Raw genomic sequence first — 24,014 nt, 5'->3', positions numbered from 1 at the left:
GCTCCTTCCATGTGCTTAGATGGTAATGGATGCTCACACCACCATAGATCCTCTCAGGTTAGGAGAGATCATGAGCTCCATGTGCTCCATGTGCTGCATGTGCTGCATCTGCCCCCACAGGAAGTTGCATAGCTGTGTGACCTCTCTAAGTAATTCACATCAGAGGTCACAGAGTAATCACAGAGAAATAATAGGTGACAGGCAATGCATGTAAAATACAATTACATTCCAACAAACCCCTTCTCATGCATAACTGTCATGCAATTATTTATTCATACAAAGTCCAAGCTTTATACGCAGATTCACAAAATGTTCTCTGGGTAACGGTTTGGTCATGATGTCAGCTGTCATCTCACTGGTGTGACAATAGTGTAGACTGATGACCCCTTCTTTCACCAACTCTCGCACGTTGTGGTATTTCGTTGCGATGTGCTTGGTGCGTGACTGAACCTTGTCATTCTGTGACAGTCTGATGCAGCTCTGATTATCTTCCATTATCTGGATTGGTCTCTGTTCAGCTATTCCGAAATCCAGCAAAAGTTTTTCAATCCACATCAGTTCTCTGCACGCTTCCGATACGGCCACGTATTCAGCTTCTATGGCTGATCTATATTGGATGTTATCTGGTAAAGGTTCTCTTACTGTTTCATCCTTCAGAAAATCAGTGATCATGGGAGTGCTTACAACTTGGGCATCTTGCATACCTAAACTTTCAATAAGCTCATTTATTTTCTGCTTCTGGCTTAGAAGATAAGAACCATCATTTTGTTTCTCAATTTCTATACCAAGATAGTATGACACATTACCAAGTTCTTTTATCTCAACATTCTGGTTTAAATATTTTACAATGTCCTTGTACTCTTGCTCACTTTTGCTTGCAATGAGCAGATCATCAACAAAAGCTAAAATGTATGCATATTGTCCATTTGTGCACCTAGTGTACAAACATTTATCTGCTTCACCTTGCTTAAATCCTAAATTTGTCAATATTTCATGCAATTTATCATTCCAACATTTTGCACTTTGCTTTAATCCATAAAGACCTTTGTTTAATTTACACACTAGCTGTCTTTGTTTTGTATTTATGAAACCTGTTGGCTGTTCCATGTACAAGTCTTCAGTTATATCTCCATGAAGAAACGCTGTTTTCACATCAATGTGGTTGACTTGCATGCCTTTTGAGACTGCAATGCTCAGAAGTGTTCTTATTGTCGTGTGTTTCACTACAGGTGCAAACACTTCATCAAAATCTTCTCCATATTTTTGAAGATATCCCTTTGCGACTAATCTTGCTTTATACCTTTCCACTTTTCCTTGTGCATTCCTTTTTAACTTGAATACCCATTTGCATCCTATAGCTTTCTTGCCAGGAGGTAATTTTGTAAGAATCCAAGTATTATTTTTATCCAATGCATCAATTTCTTCTTGTGCAGCTTTATGCCATTCAGCAGCTTCTTCTGCTGGCATTTTCTCAATCTCATCCCATGTTAAGGGCTCTTGAGCTTCTGCTGACTTTGTTAGGTAAGACAGTCTTAGGGGTGGAACACCTTTGTTTTCCCTGGATGAGCGTCTGACAACAGGTTGGTCTGACCTTTCCGCATCCTCTAAATCTGAGAGTCCTTCTCCAATTGATTCCCCTTCTCCAACTGTACTGTCTTCTTCAATGATCCTTTCTGTGTCTGCTTCCTCTGCCTGTTCCTCGTTAGATACAGATGAGTTGCTTTCAGACATCTGCCTTGGTATGGCATTTATATACACTGGCATGTCTATTATGGTTCTAGTTTCATATTCTGGATGATAAGGCTCATCTGGGATAATCCAGCCTTTATCAACCCTTTTGTTTTCATCAAAATATGTAACATGTCTTATGCCAACAATGCCAGTTTTCAGATTCAAAATTCTATATCCTTTGTGTCCTGGAGCATAGCCAACTAAAATGCCCCTTTCTGTTGTGGAATCCAGCTTATGCCTTCTTTGCTTTGGTACATGAGCATATGCTGTACTTCCAAATGTTCTTATGTGTGACAGGTTTGGCTTCCTTCCATGCCATGTCTCATGTGGTGTGCGCTCAGCGCCTTTAGTTGGCATTCTGTTTTGTAGGTACACTGCTGTGAGAATGGCTTCCCCCCATAGTCTTTTAGGGAGATTGCTATCTGACAGCATACATCTGGTCATTTCCACAAGTGACCTAAATTTTCTCTCTGCAACAGAATTTTGCTCTGGTGTATAAGCTACTGTTGTGATATGCTGAATGCCTTCTTGTTCTAGAAATGTGCGCATGCTTTGTGAAGTGAACTCACCACCATTGTCGGTCTGAAGAACCTTTGGTTTTCTTTCAAATTTATTGCTCACCATGGCTACGTATTTCTTCAGCATGTCTGTGACTTGACTTTTTTCTTTCAGCAAATAGGCCACACAATATCTAGAGAAATCATCCAAGAATATTAGCACAAATCTGTTATTTCTCAATGATGGGATATTAAACGGTCCACATAAGTCACTGTGTATTAAGTCCAGCACTTTATTACTCCTATTTCCTGTGTATGCAGGAAATGAGGGTCTCACACCTTTTTGAGTAACACAGTCTATGCATTTCTCCATTTTACCAGCATCTGCACTTATCTGAATGCCTGTGGCTAGTTGCCTACTGTAAAGATCCTGGATCACCTTAGAATCACGATGTCCCAGGCGGCGGTGCCAGATTTCTAGACTACATTTACCATCATTCTTCCTTACTTGCGCCATATGTGAGGCTTCACCTGAAATGTTCAGCTTATAAACATCATTATGCATAAAAGCTTCAGCATACACTTCATCATTTTTAGAGATTGTGCACTTACTGTTTTCAAAATGAATCACAAATCCCTTCTTATCTAATGTAGATACACTAAGCATATTACAAACTGCTTGGGGAATATACAAGACATCACTTACAGGAATTTCTTTAACTTCATTAGACACTTTGCATTTTAAGAATCCAATACCTTTTGCTTGGATCTTAGCAGTCCCTGCGTTTGCAGTTTTAAGAATACCTTCCTCTGGACACATTTCCTGAAAGAAATTCTTACAATTGGTTAAATGGCATGTGCTCCCCGAATCCAAATCCAAGTACTTTCATTTGAATTATTATTTACCATAGTCAAAGATTTTTCTGCCATTAGAAAGCCCTTGTGTTTATCTTTGTCCTTCATACATTTCCTGGTTTGAAAATTCTTTAGTTCCATTGGCTTAGGTGAGCTAGAGGGAGTGTTTTGTGTTTCCTTACACCATTTAGATACATGTCCCTCCTTTCCACATGAGTAGCAAATCAGCTTGCCCTTGGGTGGAGTTTTCCCATAGCTCCGCCTTCCTCTGTTCTTTGCCAAGAAATTTGTTTCATTTCTCTCTGACTTGCTTTGAGAACACATCTCCTCAGAATCATTTATTATGCATTCCTGCCTTAGTTTTGATGTTGTCTGTTCAAAAGATTGCCCCTCAATGGCCTCATTTACAGACCTAAAAACATCAAACTTCTTTGATAGTGAGGTAAAAAGAAATGCTCTTTTCAATGCATCACACATGGGAATTCCAGAAAGTTCCAACTTTTGAAATGAAGACATAAGATGCATAATGTGATCATTACATTTACTTTTATCCCTTAATTTGGTTTCATTCAACTCTGCTAACCAAATTGGTTGCTGCTTTGCATATGTAGTTGCATACATAGTTCTCAGTTTATATAAAATGTCCTTTGGTGTATCTTTTCCCTCCACTAATATGGCTTGTTTCTCTGAGAGAGCTTCCAAAAACATGCACTTCACATAATAGTTTGCATTGTCCCATTCAGCCATATTTTCAGCTGTTCTGTCTTGGTCTAAGCATATATTCAATCCTTTTGCTCGAAGGAGACATATGAATCTTAGTTCCCATTGCTGATAATTAAATTCAGTTAATTTAGGCACCTTGAGAGAGTAGAAAAATGGTGAATTTCTTCCCTCAGCCATTTTCTTAGCCTTCTGTCTGCTGTGTGGGGGGGAGAGAGAGACAGACTGAATCTTTCTGTTAAAACTTAAGAGAAAAATGTGGCTTTTTTACTGCCTGGTAATATTTCTCTTCTTTTTCAATTCCTGAGCCCTGGGCCCATAACCCTTTTGTTGGATTATTTGTAGTAAATAATTAGCAGATTTTAGTACACACAGCTTCAGCTTTAGAAATGTTAATTTCTTTCTTCATCTCTCTCTCATTCACCCCTGAATAATTCACTGCTGAGTCACTTTAAAGTTGAAGTAACAAAACATCTGTTTACTCACAGTTTGTAGTTAGATTATAATCAGACAGGCTTATATATACATATTACTATACATTTGTATTATCAGCTCCTTCCATGTGCTTAGATGGTAATGGATGCTCACACCACCATAGATCCTCTCAGGTTAGGAGAGATCATGAGCTCCATGTGCTCCATGTGCTGCATGTGCTGCATCTGCCCCCACAGGAAGTTGCATAGCTGTGTGACCTCTCTAAGTAATTCACATCAGAGGTCACAGAGTAATCACAGAGAAATAATAGGTGACAGGCAATGCATGTAAAATACAATTACATTCCAACAACCCCCCCGAGTCAAACACCTCTTTTTCTTCCTTCCCTCCATCCTCTCCACCCCAGGTCCATTATCTTTCTGTATTTCCCCCTTCTCCCTCTGTGCACAGTCCAGCATCTCTCCCTCCCCTTTTGGCCCTGCCCATGGTTCTCCCTCCCTCCTCCCCCCCAGCCACCCGAGGTCCTCAATTCCTTCACTCCCTCCCCTGCTCATGGTTCTCTCTCAATTCTCTCCCCTCCCCGCTGCCCACTGTTCTCTTCCCATCCTAGGCCTGCAGCAGCCCTTTCCTTCTGATCCATCCCACACCCTTCTAAAAACAGGAAGTTGTATCAGAAGGGGGTGGAACGGGTCAAAGGGAAAGGGCTGGTGCAGTGTTTCAATAGGGCTGCTGCTGCAGGGCGAAGACTTACTGAAAAAGTAAACCAGGAGGGGAGGAAACGCAGACCGACCGTGCATGTGGGTGGGGTGGAAGGGCGGTTATTAATCATGATTAATATTTTTTAATCATAATTAATAATAATCACGATTAAAACTTGCAGTCCTAGATATAATGAAGTAGGGAAGAAAGAGAACTACTTAACTTTGCTTTTCTTTTTAAACACAGAAGTAGAAAATGCTTGCAGAAAAACTAAACCATCCATTAGAACTGAAACATGAAAGTTCAACCTAAAGTTTAACTTCAATTGAGCTCTAGTTTTTACAATACCTTCGTTGCATATGTTGGCTTGTCTATTGCTTCATCTCCAATAAAGAAATCCAGGTCATCCACACCTTTCATCAGCCTTCTTTGAGCTTGGTCACCAACTTTTGCAGACTCCTTAATAGCAATACCTGTAGAAAGAATGTTCGTATTCCATTAGGTCACTGAAGAAATGATTGTGGTTCAGAATTATAGCAGTTTAAGTAAACCCAATCTGAAAATATGCCACTGCACTCAGAAATATATCAAAAAGCAAAGATACTTACTTGTAGCTGGTATTCTCCGAGGACAACAGGCCTTATATTCTCACTAGTGGATAACGCAGCGCTGTGTTGCTTGATCTGGGCTTTATAACAAGCTTTAAGAGATTTGTGGAGCGTGAGACATGCTCTACCGTGCATGTGCGGGCGCCTTCCTGCCCACCACAAGGGCGCAGTTACTGCAGTTAAATACTATAGCAAGAAAAATAAAAATAGGAGACAACTCTTAGGGGATGTCAGAGGGTTTGTGAGAACATAAGGCCTGCTGACCTCAGAGAATACCTGCTACAGGTAAGAATCTTCACTTTCTCCGAGGACAAGCAAGCCATTAATTCTCACAAGTGGGGTATCCCTAACATCCAGGCTCACCAAAAAAAAAAAAAAAAAAAACTTTCGTCAACTGGGCCTCGCAACAGCGAGGGCAGAATAACCCAAAACTATATACAACAGAGAAAGTGCAGCCAGTAACAAAATAAACGGGCCTAGGAGGAGGAGTTGGATTCTAGACACCAAATTCTGCAACACTGTTTGCCTAAACTAACTGTTGCGTCGGGTATACTGCTCGAGGAAGTAATGAGAAGTGAACATGTGGACTGAAAACCACATTGCAGCCTTGCAAATTTCTTCAATGGAGGCTGACCGCAAGTGGGCTACTGACAGTCATGGCTCTGACACTGTGAGCCTTGACGTGACCCTCCAGTGTCAGTCCAGCCTGGGCTTAAGTGAAAGAAATGCAAGCTGCCAGCCAATTAGAGATTGTGCATTTCCTGATAGTGACTCCCATCCTGTTGGGCAAAAAAGAAACAAAAAGTTGGGCAGATTGTCTGTGAGGCCTTGTCCGCTCCATATAGTAGGCCAATGCTCGCTTGTAGTCCAAGGTGTTTAGAGTGCTTTCGCCAGGTCGGGGAAAGAATGTTGGCAAGACAAATCGATTGGTTCAGATGGAACTCCAACATAACCTTTGGTAGGAACTTGGGGATGTGCGGAGGACTACTCTTGTTGTGATGAAACTTAGTATAAGGTGCATCCGCAACTAGAGCTTGGAGCTCACTGACCCTATGAGATGAAATAAACAGCCACCAAAAAAATGACCTTCCAGGTCAAGTACTTCAGATGGCAGGAATTCAGTGGCTCAAAAAGAAGCTCTCATCAGCTGGGTGAGAACAACAATGAGGTCCCATGACATAGGTGGAGGTTTGACAGGGGGCTTTGAAAGCAAACCTCGCATGATGCGAACTAGAGGCTGTCCAGAGATGGGCTTATCCTCTACAAGATAAGCATTAATTGCACCGAGGTGAACCCTTACAGAGTTGGTCTTAAGACCAGACTCGGAAGATGCAGAAGGTATTCAAACAGGGACTGTGTAGGACAGTAAACAGTTCTAGGGCCTTGCCCTCACACCAGATGGCAAACCTCTTAGTGGAATCTTTCCTGGAAGGTAGCAAGACCCAGGAGACACCCTCTGACAGACCGAGAGAAGCAAATTCTAGGCTCTCAACAGCCAGGAAGTGAGGGCCAGAGTCTGAAGGTTGGGATGTAGAAGAGAAGCTATTGGGAATGGGGTATAGGGTAACAGACAGAAGAGTGGCCTTGGAGGCAAAGGAAGGACAGACATGGATGGAGCTGGGACCGATAGGGTAGGGTGATGAGAAGCAGTGGAGGGTAGATAAGGGCAAAGAGGGTGAGTACAGAGGATGGGAATGGGGGACTAATGAATTGGGTGAAAGATGGGGGAGGAATTTAGGAGACTGGGTAAGGGAGAGATAGAGGGGGAAAGGGAGTGCTGGAGAGGAAATGAGAGGGAGATGGTCAAAGCCAGTAGGTAGATGGATACTAAAGACTAAAGAGTGAGAGAAAAGTAGGGGAAAAAAAGCGTAAAATGAAAGATCACTGCCAGACAGATGCAGAGAAGGACAGGAAGACGACAAGAGAAGAGCAAAGAAATGGAAAAGTCAACCTGGAAAAGAATTTAGGAGAAGACTGACACATGGAAAGTGGAAAAGACAGTGGGACCAGCCTAACTAGAAAAATAGAATGCTCAGACCACAGAAGTAGAAAACATTCTTTTTATTTAATGTTTTTTAAGGATTAAGTTGTGCCTGCTTTGTGAAACGTACATTTTTTTCTATTGTTGTATTTTGCAGAGCACAGAAGAAAATACATTTCTGTTTCTTTTATACCAGTATTTGCACTGCTTACAGAGTCTGGCTTTCTTGATGAGATCTATTTTTCAGTTTTTGTGGGCATGTTTTTTGTGGTTCCCTATTTTGTATCACATGAGGGACTGTGTGTTCTGCATATGTGACTGAGGTGACAGATTCTGCTAGCATGTAGTGTTTGTGTAGGAATGTGTAACAGTCCAGCTTGTTCCAGTTTTCCTGTAGCAGGTATATTGGTGCTCTAGGGTCCAGTGTAATATTTATAGCACTGTCTTTTCATAGGTGGGTTAGGGCTGTTGTGCTTATGTTTTCTGTATAGGTGTTTGAGTGTCTTTTTGTAGGGTTTTGTGTTATTTCATAACGTGTCTGACCCTATTGTTTTTGATATGCTGGCATCATATTCAGCATTTTAGTCTGGTGTGTGTGTATGTGTTTGTTGTTGTTTTCTTTTAAATAGCCATAATGAATATGTATGAGATGTACATATGCAAATGAATATGCAAATGTGCCAAGTCACACCCTTTGCCCCCCCCCCCCCCCCAAAAGTCAAACTACGCCCATGTCTGGAGACTATTTTACAAAAGTCTGCTCCCCCAAACATCAAAACCTAGCTAAGCCTCTGCACTGCTCCCCTCCCCCAAGAGTAACCTCTCTTCTTACCTTGTCTCAAGGTTATGGTGCTGGGTCAGTGCAGGGCCTTGAGCAACTGCACATGCTCCAGGCCCAGAGAATGTGCAGATGCTCAAGGCCCTGCACTATAACCTCGAGATGAGGTAAGAAGAGATATCCGTTCGTCCCGGGAGCGGAGAAGGCGGAGGAGAGCAACGACAGTTACTACAGAGGACAGGATGGAGGACAGAAATTGGGATCGAAGGAGGAGAGAAATGGTGCCTCTATTAAATAGTGAACCCTAGACTTCAGAAAATCCAGTGTTTCTAATAACAGCCCATGTGATTATTAGAAAGAATAAGGTAAATGAATATTTTAATAGGAAGTGGTTATGAACAAGTTATGAACAGAAGACCAGGTATGTTCAGTTGAGCTACTTGTTTTTATTATCCCTGAAGACATCACCACTGAATTCAGTGTGGATCTTCGGACAATTTGTCTTTTGATGGTCGGATCCATTGTTCTGTAATAAGATACTGCTATGGAATAATATACAAATATGAAAACCAGAATCCATGCTAGTCTTGCTGAAATTATAATCTGCTTATTAAAGCAATAAAAGACGATCACAAGTTTCTTTTCAACAAAATAAAGAGCAAAAGAAACTTCAATGGAACACAGAAATAAAATTAACTATCTAAGGAATACTTACATGATGGGATGATAAACTGTGGCTCTGTATTTCCAGCATATCCCAGTTTTGTATACCTAGAGAAAAAAAAAGAAGCAAAAAGTAACAGTTAGAGAGAGGCCTAAAAACAAAGCATACCCCAGGGATTAAAAGGACATTTAAAAAAAACAAACAACTAGATTAGAATAGCCTCAGTTCAACCTCATTTCTTATTCAAAATGGCCAACCTTGCACCCTATCTCTCCCCCCAAAACACTCAATTTTCAGAAGTTTACATTGCATTCTGCACCCACAACCTACAGCTATACAAAGTTTGGTGGAACAAAGTCCAATCATTTCAACATTTTTTTTTTTTTTTGGGGGGGGGGGGGGGGGAAGAAGCACACAGAAATATATACAGATCCCACACTATCTGATGAGCTTCTGCCCATATGGAAAAGAGGACATAAAGAGAACCACCACAAAGAGGTTATTTCAGGGTTAGATAAATTAACTTTCCCTATGTAATCTGGAATAACATGCAAATAACACGTTCACAACCTAGTAGTGCATATTCACGGCTCCAACATACATTCACGGGGTATACAAGACAGCAAATACCATAATCTGACATCTAAAATGGAAACTATTTAAAAAAAAAAAAAAAAAAGAGGACAATGCTCCTCTCTTACATTCCCACATCCCCATCTCCTTAAAATTTACCTCCACCACCATCTCTAGTCCCTTTTCTCTTGAGGGCAGGGCCCAGAAATACTGCTTGAAAAGTCAGTACCACCCAAATATGCTGGACTTACTACAACTGTTTAGTATCCAAGCATTGGATAGCTTGTTCTCATGATCAAAATTACAACCCACAGGGCTGTGGGTAGCTCATAGCCCAATTCTAAAACCTTCAAGGTGCGTGAGGACCCTGGTTTCTGTTGGTACAGCCATCTCACTCTGTCCAAAGTTGGTGAGCCCAGGCTAAGGAAGCATGTAATAGCAATTCCCTTTACACCTTATCAGTGGAGCCCACTACGTACTCGAAGCTCTAGATGCTGACAATATTGCTGGGGTCAGCCAAATGACTAGGCTTCCTTACTGCAGAGTAGGAAGTGAGCAAACCGTATGATAAGCGTTATTTTGTTAAGTAGGTTCTACTACCATACCTCATTTTCTTGCATTCTGCTGCTCCTTCTCAAGCAGTATATTAATTGGCTCTCCCGAGAAAAAAATGAGCTATGCACAGAAATGACAAACTGGCTGATGCCCACTGAAGCACCAGTCAAGGCTGAATAAGGTCAAAGCTCAACTGCTGTGGTAACCTAAAGACAGGGCTGTTTCTAGGGATATTGGCTCCCCGAGCCAACTTGCTTTGGCGGCATCGCTTCTGGTGCCACCTCATCGAAGATTCAGTATCTTCTCTCCTCTCCCCCTGGGTCCAGTGCTGTAATGTCAATCAACAGAAGCAGCAGCATGACGGGCTGCTTTCATGTAGCCCCTGGGTCTTCTCCCTGCTGCATCCCACCCACAGGAAATAGCATCAGAAGAGGCAGGACATGGCAGAGGGAAGACCCAGGGGCTAGCTGAAAGCAGCCTATCATACCACAGCAACCACCGCCGCCGCTACCGTCAACCAACAAACTTTACAAGACCATGGGAGAGTGAGAAAGGAGTGCCAGATCTGCAGACCTTTGGGGGGGGGGGGGCAAGGAGAAAAGGCTTAACCTGTAGCAAAGGAAGTCAGATTGGGTATTTTGGTGCCCTTAAATCACCAGCACCCTGGGCCAGAGCCTCACCTGGTCTAATGGGCCAGAGCCTCACCTGGCCCTGCCTAAACATGCACTGTGTTCGGGTGTTTCACCACCATGGGGTGCCCTCTCCAAGCTGCATTTGAGCCTTTATCGAAAGGCATTGATAGTCTTCTATACTTGTACATCCATTGCTATTCCAAAGAACTAGAATTGGGCTGCAAGGCTGTGGAGTTGGAGTCAGTGTTGCTAAAAATGTACCAGTTCCAGCTTCAAAATAATAAGAAACCCCCCAAAAAAGATTACATTATAATACAGAAAATTTATATACACACACACTATATTTTATTATACAATATATCACACATACACATTTTTGTCCGGAACAAAAATGTAAAGCCTATCAGTAGGAGTCAGAGTTGGACAGTAGAAAATTAGAGGGGTCGAAGACATCAAAGGTTTGGTGTACTGATTGCACAGCCCTGCTAGGCTGCAAGACTATCTTCTGAGGAGGGTACCACCTCCTCCTCTATTTCTTCCAAGGCAAAGCACAAAGGAAAAACTCATACATACCACTCACTGAAGCAAATCTACCCCTTAGTACCAGATTCAACACAAGCAGCAGCCACATAAACAACTGACACCGATGGAGAGTCCCTGACACAGAGGAAGTGCAGGGAGAGAGGGTAACAAACAGTAGGTAGACAGTCAAAGATTAAGCATATGGACAGAGGAGCTGACAAATGAGATAAAAATAGTAAGTGAAGACAAGGACACAGAGCATGAAGAGCTGCAATGACAGACAACTCTCTCTCTCAAGCAAATCTCCATTAGTCCACACCCCAGGTCTCAAAATACACGTTCCTGCTGGTTTAGGTGTGATTTATACTGTACACTCATTTAAATGTGTAATAAGTACCTGCCTACTTCCATATCTTGCTCAGTAATGCTCATTCCCTACTCCGAGATCACATTCCTTTCATGGGTGCAGACTTTTTTATGCATTACAACCTATGTGCAATATAAACCCTTAAAATATTCATCTACTTGCAGCACAAACTGTATAGAATTACTTCACATTCCCTCCACCCCCTTCAATTGAAAGATAAGCAAGGAGAAAAATTACAGGTAAACTAATTTTCCTGCTGGATCTGACCCCTTTCTTCAACATCCACTATTTTGCATGTCAAATAATGAGTAAACAATAAGGCACTCAAATTTTGTGTTCTTGCACACTGCACTGCTCCTCCAAGGCCAGGCTGTTGCTAACTTTCCTTCTCAAAAGCCAACACCTTTCATGGTTCACACTACCTTCAGAAATATCAGAATAGTATCAGATTTATAGCAGCAACCAATACAACAGTTCCCCTGTGTTTAGATTTCAATCTTTTTAAAACCTTCAAACACTCTGCATGGGGGGGAAATAAAATAAAAAAAAAAAAGGCCAGTAGAGATCATTTACCTGTTCGTCACCGACAGTAAAGAGAAGCTACTGCCAGCAAAATAGCTAAACACTCACAAGCTCACCTCCTTTGCAAACATGTAGTGTAATAGGTACAAGCTGGAACAGGTGCAAGCTGTTCAAACACTTTACAGTGTTTCTTGGATCATTATCCGATCCATAAATCCTAGTGTTACTACCGTTTCAAAGGGTGCTCAGTTCTACTATACCAGGTGTTTGTAGTGGTAACCTCAAGTTGTCCAGTCTGGAACAGATACAATTAAACTAACCTTGTCCACTTAACTCAAAGTGGGGAAAAAAAAAAAAAAGATCCAAATTCAGGATTTTTCCTAAAAGGGAGCGTGGAACCAGTTTGATGTAACAAAATTTATTTTGTTTTAGATTTGAATGTACTAGGAAACAAAATATTAAAAAAGCTGTTTCAACTTTCATAAAATGTAACGTTTGAGCAGAAATTGAATGTTCGAAACTTGTGCATTCAGCTGAACTCTTATAGGTTTGTTTTATACTGTAACTCTACCAGTACATACTTGGAACAAGACCATAAATACGGATCAACTCCATCGGATACTTCCCCCCTCAATTCAGATTTTTTTTTTCTTTTTGCAGAATCAACACCCTATCCTCAAATAAGAATTGATTCTTTGTGTTTGTTTCTTTCCAGATCCCGTGTCCCAACCTGAACAATAAACCAGCCAGGTTCAACTATAAACCTTCCCGTTCACATTAATTGATTTGATTACTTTATTTATTTTTTGTCTATTAGATCGTAAGCTCTTTGAGCAGGGACTGTCTTTCTTCTATGTTTGTGCAGCGCTGCGTACGCCTTGTAGCGCTATAGAAATGCTAAATAGTAGTAGTAGTAAATATGGTTAAAGTTTTTTTCCCTAACACAGTTCCTTTATCCTAGTGTTTTGTGTCGCAGTGTAGAACAGCTGTTTTTCCTCTCTTGACTCCTGGCTTTGGCCTTACTTGCGGAGTGGCCTGTGATGTCTTCTCTGTGATACACAATTGCTGAACTTGAAATACATAAAATGAGGCAAAACCCTCCCTTCCTAACTCTTACACAGTATATAGTCTGAGTTTTATATAAATACTGGTCCTTACTAAATAAGGAAATAAAAGCTTACTCAAGAACCCTTACTGTTGAGTTCCTAACACTGGAAAAACTTTCCCTACACCATTGAAGAACACAGGTTAGACAGTGCAACCATACACAACAGATCTTGCATAGGTCACTCTCTGCAACCAACCCTCTAACTCAATTAAAAGGCGGTTTATCAAAGCAAAACACCCACAGGCAGTTCTTAAATCCAACCTTACTCTGAATCAAACCCCTTTCACACTTCAGACAGGGAAAACAAGAATAGACCACATCCCTATCCTGATTTACTGACAATTCACAATCCAGTTAAAATACACCACCTCTTTTCAGACAGCCTGACACCAGTCACACTCGTCAAAGCTGGGTTATACCAAAATCACTCTGGACCCTAAACTTCATAACACCACACTCAGGACACTTAGAGGTGTATTTTCAAAGCTGTTGAAAATGAGCCCCTTAGTCTTTCAAGCTTCTTTTAATGTTTTTATCCTCACTCACAAAACCTTAGGTGAATATTTCCCCCCCCCCCCCCCCCCACACACACAATTACACAGGTCTGAACTCGTCTTCAGCTCTTCTTGCAACTGCCCAGAAAACTGTTTCCATAGAAATGCTACCTCAGCTGGGTCACCTGATCTAGATCAGCCAATCATAAAGCCCTTCTCAGAATTTTCAGGTCCCCCCCCACCCCCACCCACAATGGAACACAATTTGAACAAGCACAATCTCCATTTTGAAAGTAACTTCTCAGACTATAATGGAAAAATTCATTTTACCAGAAAATTTACCGTGGAAAATCACAAAGACCACATGCACCTTTATAAAAAAAACCCATATTCCTACCATTTTCCCCAGATTTAAAAATAGTAATATGCACTACATATTTTCCACTTAAAAACAGCCAAAATTTCTTCTAAAACCTTCAGACATCTTTTTAATAAATTATAGTCCCAGATGTGTTCCCAAGTGACAAAACTCCAAATTAAACCACCAAAAGCTTCAAAACCAGTCAGCACCACACACTAGAATTTCAAACCCTTTTTTGTTTTCTTCAAAAAACCTCACCTCCTTAGCCCATCTCCAGACTCCATAAATACCAAAAAATATTTATTTAGAAATGAACCCTTGAAGTCCCAGTACCTCGGAACCCAAAAACAGCTATTTAAAATTAAAATATTAAAATACTGAAATTTCCAGGTCACCAGACCCCTTAACCTGGTTCCCGATCCCAGTGCTTGGTTTGAGTCCCGATGGATCCACCACAGCAGTGGCATAAAGCCACAATTATTCCCGAACCGTGCTGGGCAGGCCTGCAAATCTAGGCTTTGACTTCGTTCTGTCGAGCAGGGACTGTCTCTTCATGTTCAAGTGTACAGCACTGTGTACATCTAGTAGCGCTATATAAATGATAAGTAGTAGTAGTAGCAGCATTTTGGGACTAGTGCTGGCTCCAGAGCCTAAATGCACATGCACCAGATAGGCCTCATGCAGGTCATTTTCCTAGTCATGCCTGCCCCGGAAAGCTCATGACGCGGTAGGTCATGCTTGCCGTTAAGTCTGCCTCCAAGACCCCCTGCACTCTCTCCAGACTCAGAAAAGGTTCTCACGTTGGCCACCAATGCTACAGGAGAGCAAGTATGGACCAGACAACCCCCCCCCCCCAAGGTAAAACGTAACTTTTAAACCCCTGAGTTACATATTCTCAAGTTTTAAAGTAGTATAATGTAGCATCAGCTTGTCACGTGCAAGCACACATGGTTGCTAGTGTTCAGAAGTACACTGATTCCCTCCTCCAAGTTCATTATCAACATATAAGGTCACTCTAATTTTAGCCTCCATTACCACCATACAGTTACAGACCACAAATAATGTATAGTTTACATTATGGATCTTCCATCTGTTAGAAAAGGCACTAATGCAGTGGGTCTCAATCTATGATGTCCCACCCCTGATGAGAAGGGGGGCTGAAGATGTTTGTCTTGACATAATACAGTTTTACTATTCTAATCACTTTTTCAAGTTTCTTTATTACTTGATGGATATACCAGTCAATTTTTGTTTGAGTGGTTTACATACATTACAATATTATAAATCAAAAGAAACAGGACTCCATTTGGATAGGAAAGAAAAAGGATCAGTATAATAGAGCTACAGTGCCCTCCAGGGTACCCCACCACAGTCATTTCCAACTTCCCCGTAATTTAAAACCTACAGGAAAGTTTTCAAGGAAAGTTTAACTTTAAGAATGAGGGTGTAAAAAATATTAAAGAAAGGGGGTGATTTTAAAAAAAAAAAATTTTTTTTGAGAAACACTGTACTACTGAATCACACAAAATTGGAATATGCCCCGAAATGAAACACCATTAACATTCATGTGAAGATGTTTATATAAACTGTGTAACTCACAAGGAAAAAGACCTCAAACATGTAGATGCCAGAACAAAACGTCTTATCATCGGCCAAAAAACCCCTCGTTATAATTTTTACAAATTTCATTAGTGCAATTTTTTTTTTCAATTTTAAAACATTGCAACAAATTACAATACAAAATATTCAAAAGAAACTTTTGAAAAATGAAACACTCAACTTGCATCCAATGGTAGCCCAGCTGTTCATCATGGTTTCATCAGGGCTTGTGTTTCAAATTGTTTCTACATCAACTGTTGTTGCAGTAAAAGGAAACATATGTCTATCCCACCCAGTCTTCCAACACAACCTTACTGGAAAACACAACACAGTCATTAGCTATTGATTATTAGGCATATGGCTCCAATGTAAAAACTTTGTTCAAAAAGCTACACAGCAGAGTTTTGGGGTTTTTTTTAACCACTCACCAAATATTTATAGTAGCCCAATCTTACATATTTAGATGCCAACTGATAAAACTACATAGATTGTTTAAAGCATATGTGATGACCAACAGCAATGAAATTTAACAACTCTGGGAGACTTTATAATAGCAACGCATCATAACTTAAGACTATCCCAGGATAGCATTCTTCTTTACTCCATAACACTTCCATAAAATGGCGCCGTCTATTTAATAAAAACGCAGTCACTCTGACAACCAATGGGAGGGCACACTGTGATGTCTGTGATCTCACACTGGATTCTACTCAATGACATCACAAATCTAGTGAAATTCTTTCACAAAAATTATTACGTAAAAGCTTTCCACTCAATATTACTGTTTAGCCCAATAGGAATGCAGTTTATGTATTCACCGTTGCTCCTTCTGTAACAGTCTCGTAGCATAATCCATGCAGTGCGGAATGATCTATATATATAAAACTCACCCTCAACGTTCTATTGTCTGACGTCACTGAAGCCAAGGTTCGTAAGTTCGAAGCTCTGAAGCCATGAACAACACAGTCTTGGGGCCCCGCCCTCGCGTCAAACATTATGACGTTGAGGGCGGAGCAATTTACTCACATCGATGGCGGCCAGGGCCGGCGCAATGGCATCACTGATGACGAATGTGCGTTGGGGGGGGGGGGGGGCCAGAGGAAAGCCTTGCTAGCGCCTGTTTCATTGGCTCCAGAAACGGGCCTTTTTTTACTAGTTATCAATAAAGCATCGCAGACTGTTAAAACTGTGTTGCATTGATTTGAAATGTTGTACCAGAGGTGCTTTCAATCCACTCAAACTTATTAAAAATCATCATTAGAAGAAACTTTTGAGATTCTACATAAGGAAATTAATGTTACAATTGAGAAATATAAAGTGGTTAAGAAGCAGAAAATGAAGTGTTGCAGAGTAAAGAAGAATACTGCACTAGGACAACCTTGTAAGTTATGAAGCATTGCTATTATAAAGTCTCCCACAGTTGTTAAATTTTTGTTTAAAGCATATGTGATGCCTATTGACAAACCCACATAAATTGCTGCAGTCATCTAAAAATGTAAGATTGGCATCATTATAAACATTTAGTAAGTGGTTTTAAAAAAGCTACAGTGTGTAATTTCGAAACATTTTTTTTTACCTAGGAGTCATATGCCTAATAATCACTAGCTAATAACTGTATCATGTGTTTTCCCAATAAAGTTATATTGGAAGACTGGATGTGAACGACATGTCTCCTTTTACTGCAACATCCAATGTAGAAAATCTGAAACATGACCCTTGATAAAGCCACGATTGTGAAACAGCTGAGTCACCATCAGGTGCATGCGGTTCATTTTCAAAAAATGCCTTGTTTGCAGTAATTTGTTGCAACGTTTTAAAACAAAAAAAGTGCATCCAGGTGTTTGAGGTCTTTTTCCTCAATGGGTTACACAATTTATATTAACATCTTCACTTGGTTCTCTGTTGGTTAACGGTGTTTTGATTTTTTTTTTCTTTTAAACACAAGTGTCTGTTTACGCTTTCCAAAAATACTAGGACTAGGGGGCATGCGATGAAGCTACAATGTACTAAATATAAAACGAATCAGAGAAAATTTTTCTTTACTCAACTTGTAATTAAATTCTGGAATTCGTTGCCAGAGAATGTGGTAAAGGCCGTTAGCTTAGCAGAGTTTTAAAAAGGTTTGGATGGCTTCCTAAAGGAAAAGTCCATAGATGGTCGCCACATCTCAAGAAAGATATAGTAGAATTGGAAAAGTTGCAGCGAAGGGCGACTAAAATGATAGCGGGGGTGGGACGACTTCCCTATGAAGAAAGACTAAGGAGGCTAGGGCTATATAGCTTGGAGAAGAGACGGCTGAGGGGAGACATGATAGAGGTATATAAAATAATGAATGGAGTGGAACAGGTGGATGTGAAGCGTCTGTTCACGCTTTCCAAAAATACTAGGACTAGGGGGCATGCGATTAAACTACAGTGTAGTAAATTTAAAACAAATCGGAGAAAATTTTCTTCACCCAACGTGTAATTAAACTCTGGAATTCGTTGCCGGAGAAAGTGGTGAAGGCGGTTAGCTTAGCAGAGTTTAAAAGGGGGTTGGAAGGTTTCCTAAAGGACAAGTCCATAAACCGCTACTAAACGGACTTGGAAAACTCCAAAATTCCAGGAATAACATGTATAGAATGTTTGTACGTTTGGGAAGCTTGCCAGGTGCCCTTGGCCTGGATTGGCCGCTGTCGTGGACAGGATGCTGGGCTCGATGGACCCTTGGTCTTTTCCCAGTATGGCATTACTTATGTACTTATTATTAAATGGACTTGGGAAAATCCACTATTTCTGGGATAAGCGGTATAAAATGTTTTGTACTTTTTGGGGGATCTTGCCAGGTATTTATGACCTGGATTGGCCACTGTTGGAAACAGGTTGCTGGGCTTGATGGACCTTTGGTCTTTCCCAGTATGGCAATACTTATGTACTTATGTCTCTACACACTGTACTTAGAATTGTCCTGAAACGAAACAGGAAAAAAGTGATGGCAGAGATTAGGCTGGCTCAAGGCAGTTTTTTTTTTTTTTAAATAAAACTTGTAGGAAACTTATTTCTAGTTGGTATTTCTCCATCCAAACCTGGAAAAGCTTAAGAGATGTAGCTCTACATTGTAAACACTCATACTGCCAAAAATGCAGACACAGTAGTCACTGCTTTTTTAGGATACGCCTCAAATTGGGGAAAAAATAAATTGAGAAATGATTTGTTTCTCATTCAATCAAGTTTTACTGCCGAGTGTTTAAAATCCACACTTTTAAACTGAACTCCAAAGGAACCAAAGAAAAACTGTACAGTTTCAGTTCTAGAGGAAAAAAAAAACAGTCTTATTTAGTTAATTTTTGGCAGAGTCACATTATGAAGACACTGGTTTGAAAATGTAGGAAGGCAAGAAAAGTCAAACAGAACAGTATTTAAACAGTTTTTCCAAATATACAAATCATAAGTCTCAAAATACTTATAGAACAGGTTTTATTAAGTCCTAAAATAAAACATGGTTTTATATTTTCCTACTGGAGACCCCCCCCTTACTCTTGCCTTTTCAATTTCTCTTCCCACTCACTGGATACTGAGTTAGTATATTAACATTTTCAGTATTGTTAAAGAGAAGAATTATTTTCAGTACAGATACGGTGAGAATGCATTTGGCAAGAAATGGATCAGTTTGGAAATATAAAAATACAGTAAACAGGGAATTTAAGAAGTGTAATAGGAAAAAGGCATAAAAAAATATAAACAGGCCATCCCATCTGAAGTTTTTCTGGATTTTGACATCACTTGCCCAGCAATTATACAAACACCCTACAAGACAAGGCAAATAAGGACTACATACTATAGGTTTTGCTCCATTTTATGCCTATCACAATCAAGCTTAGAAAAGTAGGGCCCCATAATTTAAGGATTCACTTGATCCAAGACAAATGGCAAAACCAGTATTTTCAAAGCAAATGAAGGCATAAAACTCTCAAATTGTCAGCCAGATCAAAATGTATTTTGATAATCTGCTGGAGTATTTTGCCTAAGGAAGCCAACACTACAATACAGTATTCCATCTAAAAAAAAAAAAAAAAAAAAAAAAAAGCCACCGCTTCAACCCACTCCCCCTAGGCCTAAAATGCATTGGCTAAGGCAAGACATGAAAAAAAAAAAAGCATTCAAAAAATTACACTCTGGCAAAACATATGCCTTTACAGATGTGCCAGCAGTTGGCTGGGACTATGGTTTAATTCATTAGTTGGTTTACTCAGTGCTTTTTCATCCCAATCTGTAGGTTGAGCTCTCAACTAAGCAGCAGTTCCAGACCTAGCCTGGAGAATCTGGTCAGTCATGTTTAAGATATTCACACTGAATATTCATGAGATTTGCATGCACTGCCTCTATTCCATGCTAGTTTCTTATGCTTATACACATCATGAAAACCTGATTGCTGAGGGACAACCAGGAAGCATTTGGGAACAGATGCCTTAGCTTAGGGACAAATGAAGAGTACCTAGTGAGACTAGGGATAATGATACAACTAGAAACACATTACATCTTATGATGATAACTTCTGAACTTCAGAATATACCACTTCCTCAAAATCACCTCTATAGCTATGCAGTGCATTAAGAGGACACAGACTTTCCTGCCAGATCTCCTCAGTAAAAAAAAAATTCATATTTCTAACACTCAGAATAGCTAAGAGGCATTTATTCTGAACATTTATAAACCTGAGAGATCTTAAAAATTGGTTAACTTTCTCACATCTATCTCATGAATTACTTTGCTAAACTCATCCAACAAAAACATCATTTAATTTGTAATACAGACATCTAGTAGAAATCTCAACCCTGGATAAAACTGGATTCTGAATGAAGAACTTTCCAAGACACACACACTTCCATTTTCTATTAAAGCCCTCAATCTGTAAAGATGAAACAATTTTATTCCAGTTTCTTTCTACTCTTTAGTTTCACAAGAAAAATATAGTTCAAAATATCTTTAGAGCATGGAATTCTGAACTACAGCATTATTCTTATTTCAATTTATATTGTATTAATGTTACTTAAGATTAGTGGATATAAAATACTTTGCCATTTCTACACTCAGTGGAAGTATGTTTTCCAATCCCTTGGGCTAAGCAACTCAATTGTACTATCCTTTTAATGCAACTTGTGTGTACTAAAATTAAGATGTAAAATTTAGGTTTTAGTGCAAAAAAAATGTACACTAAACTATGATATCTATGTGCTAAAACAACAGGCACAAACAAATTCCAATGCTAATGATTTTAAGTGCACAAACTACTTGATGTAAAAAAAAAAAAAAAAGGAGTGTGCTAAAAATCTGGTGTTACTTTCAATGCTTCATTTTAAAATTATTTTATTTATTTATTTTTGTTACATTTGTACCCCGTGCTTTCCCACTCATGGCAGGCTCAATGTGGCGGGCAATGGAGGGTTAAGTGACTTGCCCAGAATCACAAGGAGCTGCCTGTGCCTGGAATCGAACTCAGTTCCTCAGTTCCCCAGGACCAAAGTCCACCACCCTAACCACTAGGCCACTCCTCCACTCCACTCTCAGGAGTAGAGGTGAAGTCAGTCACTGACGTTACTTAACATAGGACAAGCCATGCTGAGTCAAACCAAGGTCCATTGAACCTAGCATCCTATCTCCCACAGTGGCTAACCCAGGTCACAAGTACTCAAGATCACAAAAATTATATCAAGTTTTCAAAGCTCATTTCCAAGAGTGATAGCTTTCCCAAGTCTATCAGGATCATAATTTTTATGGACTTTTGAGGACTTTGTCCATAACCTCTTTTGAGCCCCAATGTGTTAGTTGCCTTAACCACATCCTGCAGCATCAAATTACACAGCTTACTTGTGCACTCTGTGGAAAAATGTTTTTGATGATTTGTTTTCCATCTGCTGGTTGTCAGTTTCATATAATATCTTATTGTTTTAGTGCTCAGTCTTTCAAATAACCATTCCCTATTAACTGTTCTACCTCATTTATGATTTTATACATTGTATCCCCCTCTCAGGCTTCTTTCCCAAACTTAAGAGTCCTAACTTGTTTAGCTTTTTCTCATGCTACTATGAGAAGCAAAAAATTTTGTTCCCTAATTCTTTGGACATTTTTCAGGTTTCATATTGATGCTAAAGCCTCCTTTGCTAGAATTTCACAAGGAACGGAACACAAAGCTCCATGTGTTGTCAGACCACAGAATTCCAGCACAAATAAGCAGAAATAAAATCTGATCCTCATCACGGAACAATTCCATGCAGATTGACGACAGCAGCTATGCAGAAACTGCTTTAAAAACAGATACTTTGCTTAAAGCATGGCATAAGATTTTCAGGTATTTACCCAAGTGTGTTAAAACCACGGTATTGGAGTTTAATAAACACCGAAGCTAGAGCACTATATTCTGCAGTTCCCCTACAGTTTGGAGCAAATTACAGTTACTAGAAGGGCAACAAAGAGCAATAAAACAGGAGAAAGATGCACAGGGCAGTGGGAACAATAATGAGTACAATAAGCCTACGTTATATCAAACATATAAAAGGCGAATGTCGTACTCACTCGCAAATGCGCAGTAGAGACTTCCCTCTCTGCCCCGCCCCCGCATCAATACGTGATGATGGGGGCGGGACAGAGCGAGAAGTCTCTACTGGTAAGTTCAATAAAGACAGTGCTCAGACCGGGTGGAGGAGGGGCGGCGGCGACCCATGGGGGGGCTCGGAACCCCCCCCCCCCCATTCCAAAACTAGCCTACTTGGACGGGCTCAACGGCTAGTAAATATAGTAAAACAGGCCTTGACAAATTTTCTTTGAATCTAGCAGCCGGCACTTAAGACCTCACTCCCCCCATGTTCACTACTTACCATAAAGCTCAAGGGAGAGAAAGTCTGCAGCAGCTTTTTTAGTAACCAGTTTACCAAGGCTCTTTTCCCCATAAAGCATTATCATAATAGAAAGCGTAGTAAATCAGTTCCTTTATGGGTCACTAGACATCATTGGTAGCAGAAATCTCTTCCCCAGCAGGTGAAATGGAAAAGAACTGCCTCTTTGCTTTATGTTTCACCACGGACTGGGTTCCCCAGTGAATCCCTCTCTCTCTCTTTCAATACGGTTCTCCTTTCTCCAGGTAACCAGCCATCCCTCATTTCCAGGCTGTGCACCTCACCTACCTGTCTAATGCTGTATGATTACAGTCTGGAAACAGTTTGCCCCTCAATAAGTCTGAGCCATAGCATGCAGGAACTGCTGACTATTTTCATAGTCTCAAGTCTTGGCAGACCAGCTGGAGGTCCTATGTAAGAGCCCGAAGGGGATTAGAGAAGCAGTGCTTTCTTCAACCGTAGCCAATGTAAGAAAACATCGCATATTGGAGAGCAAAAAAAATTCTAGGCATCCAAAATTTGACATTTCTACCCTGCATTTTCCCCAAGAAAGTCAGGTTCAATGCGGTTTACATAAATTCAGCAGCATTACAAGATAATATTAATACAAGAATACAACTATTTAAAAAAATGATTTTCATATTAGCTGAACACAGATCTAAAGTAGTAAGCAAACTTCTAAACAACATGGGATAGGAGGTAGTGTTCTACTGTGGATTAAAAACTGGTTAAAAGATAGAAAACAGAGAGTAGGGTTAAATGGTCAGTATTCTCAATGGAGAAGGGTATATAGTGGGGTTCACCAGGGATCTGTGTTGGGACCGCTGCTTTTTAACATTTCTAAATGATCTAGAGATGGGAGTAACTAGTGAGGTACTTAAATCTGCTGATGACACAAAGTTATTCAAAGTTGTTAAATCGCAAGAGGATTGTGAAAAATTACGAGGACCTTACGAGACTGGGAATTCAAATGGCAGATGACGTTTAATGTGAGCAAGTGCAAAGAGATGCATGTAGGAAAACGGAACAAGGAACCTGAACTATAGCTACGTAATGCAAAGGCTCCACATTAGGAGTCACCGACCAGGAAAGGGATCTAGATGTTATCGTTGATATGTTGACACCCTCTGCTCAGAGTGCATAGTTGGCTAAGAAAGCAAATAGAAAGTTAGGTAATATGGAAAACAAAAATAAGGACATAATGCAACCACACCTCAAATAGTGTGTGCAATTCTGGTCACCACATTAAAAAAAAAAAAAAAAAAAAAGATATCGTGGAATTAGAAAAAGGTACAGAGAAGAGCAACAAAAATGATAAAGGGGATGGGATGAGGAAAGGCTAAAGAGGCTAAGGCTCTTCAGCTTGGAGAAAAGACAGTTAAGGGGAGGTATGATAAAGGTCTATAAAATAATAAGTGGAATGGGTAGACGTGAATTGGCCA

At 40.2% G+C, this 24,014-nt stretch overlaps 1 protein-coding gene across 1 annotated transcript in view; it reads right to left on the bottom strand.

The window, feature by feature from the left end:
• The window catches only part of ACTR3 (actin related protein 3), a 106,871-nt gene that overhangs the window by 55,437 nt on the left and 27,420 nt on the right, over positions 1–24,014 (bottom strand). Inside the window, exons 2-3 of the mRNA XM_030209572.1 lie at positions 9,020–9,075; positions 5,286–5,410 (exon numbers count right to left, since the gene is read on the bottom strand). Of these exons, the coding sequence (XP_030065432.1) occupies positions 5,286–5,410; positions 9,020–9,075 (181 nt within the window). The remainder of the gene's footprint in view (positions 1–5,285; positions 5,411–9,019; positions 9,076–24,014) is intronic.

This window comes from Microcaecilia unicolor, chromosome 7 (genome assembly GCF_901765095.1).
Source record: "Microcaecilia unicolor chromosome 7, aMicUni1.1, whole genome shotgun sequence".
Taxonomy (NCBI): domain Eukaryota; kingdom Metazoa; phylum Chordata; class Amphibia; order Gymnophiona; family Siphonopidae; genus Microcaecilia; species Microcaecilia unicolor.
This window is presented reverse-complemented; position numbering and strand designations above follow the sequence as displayed.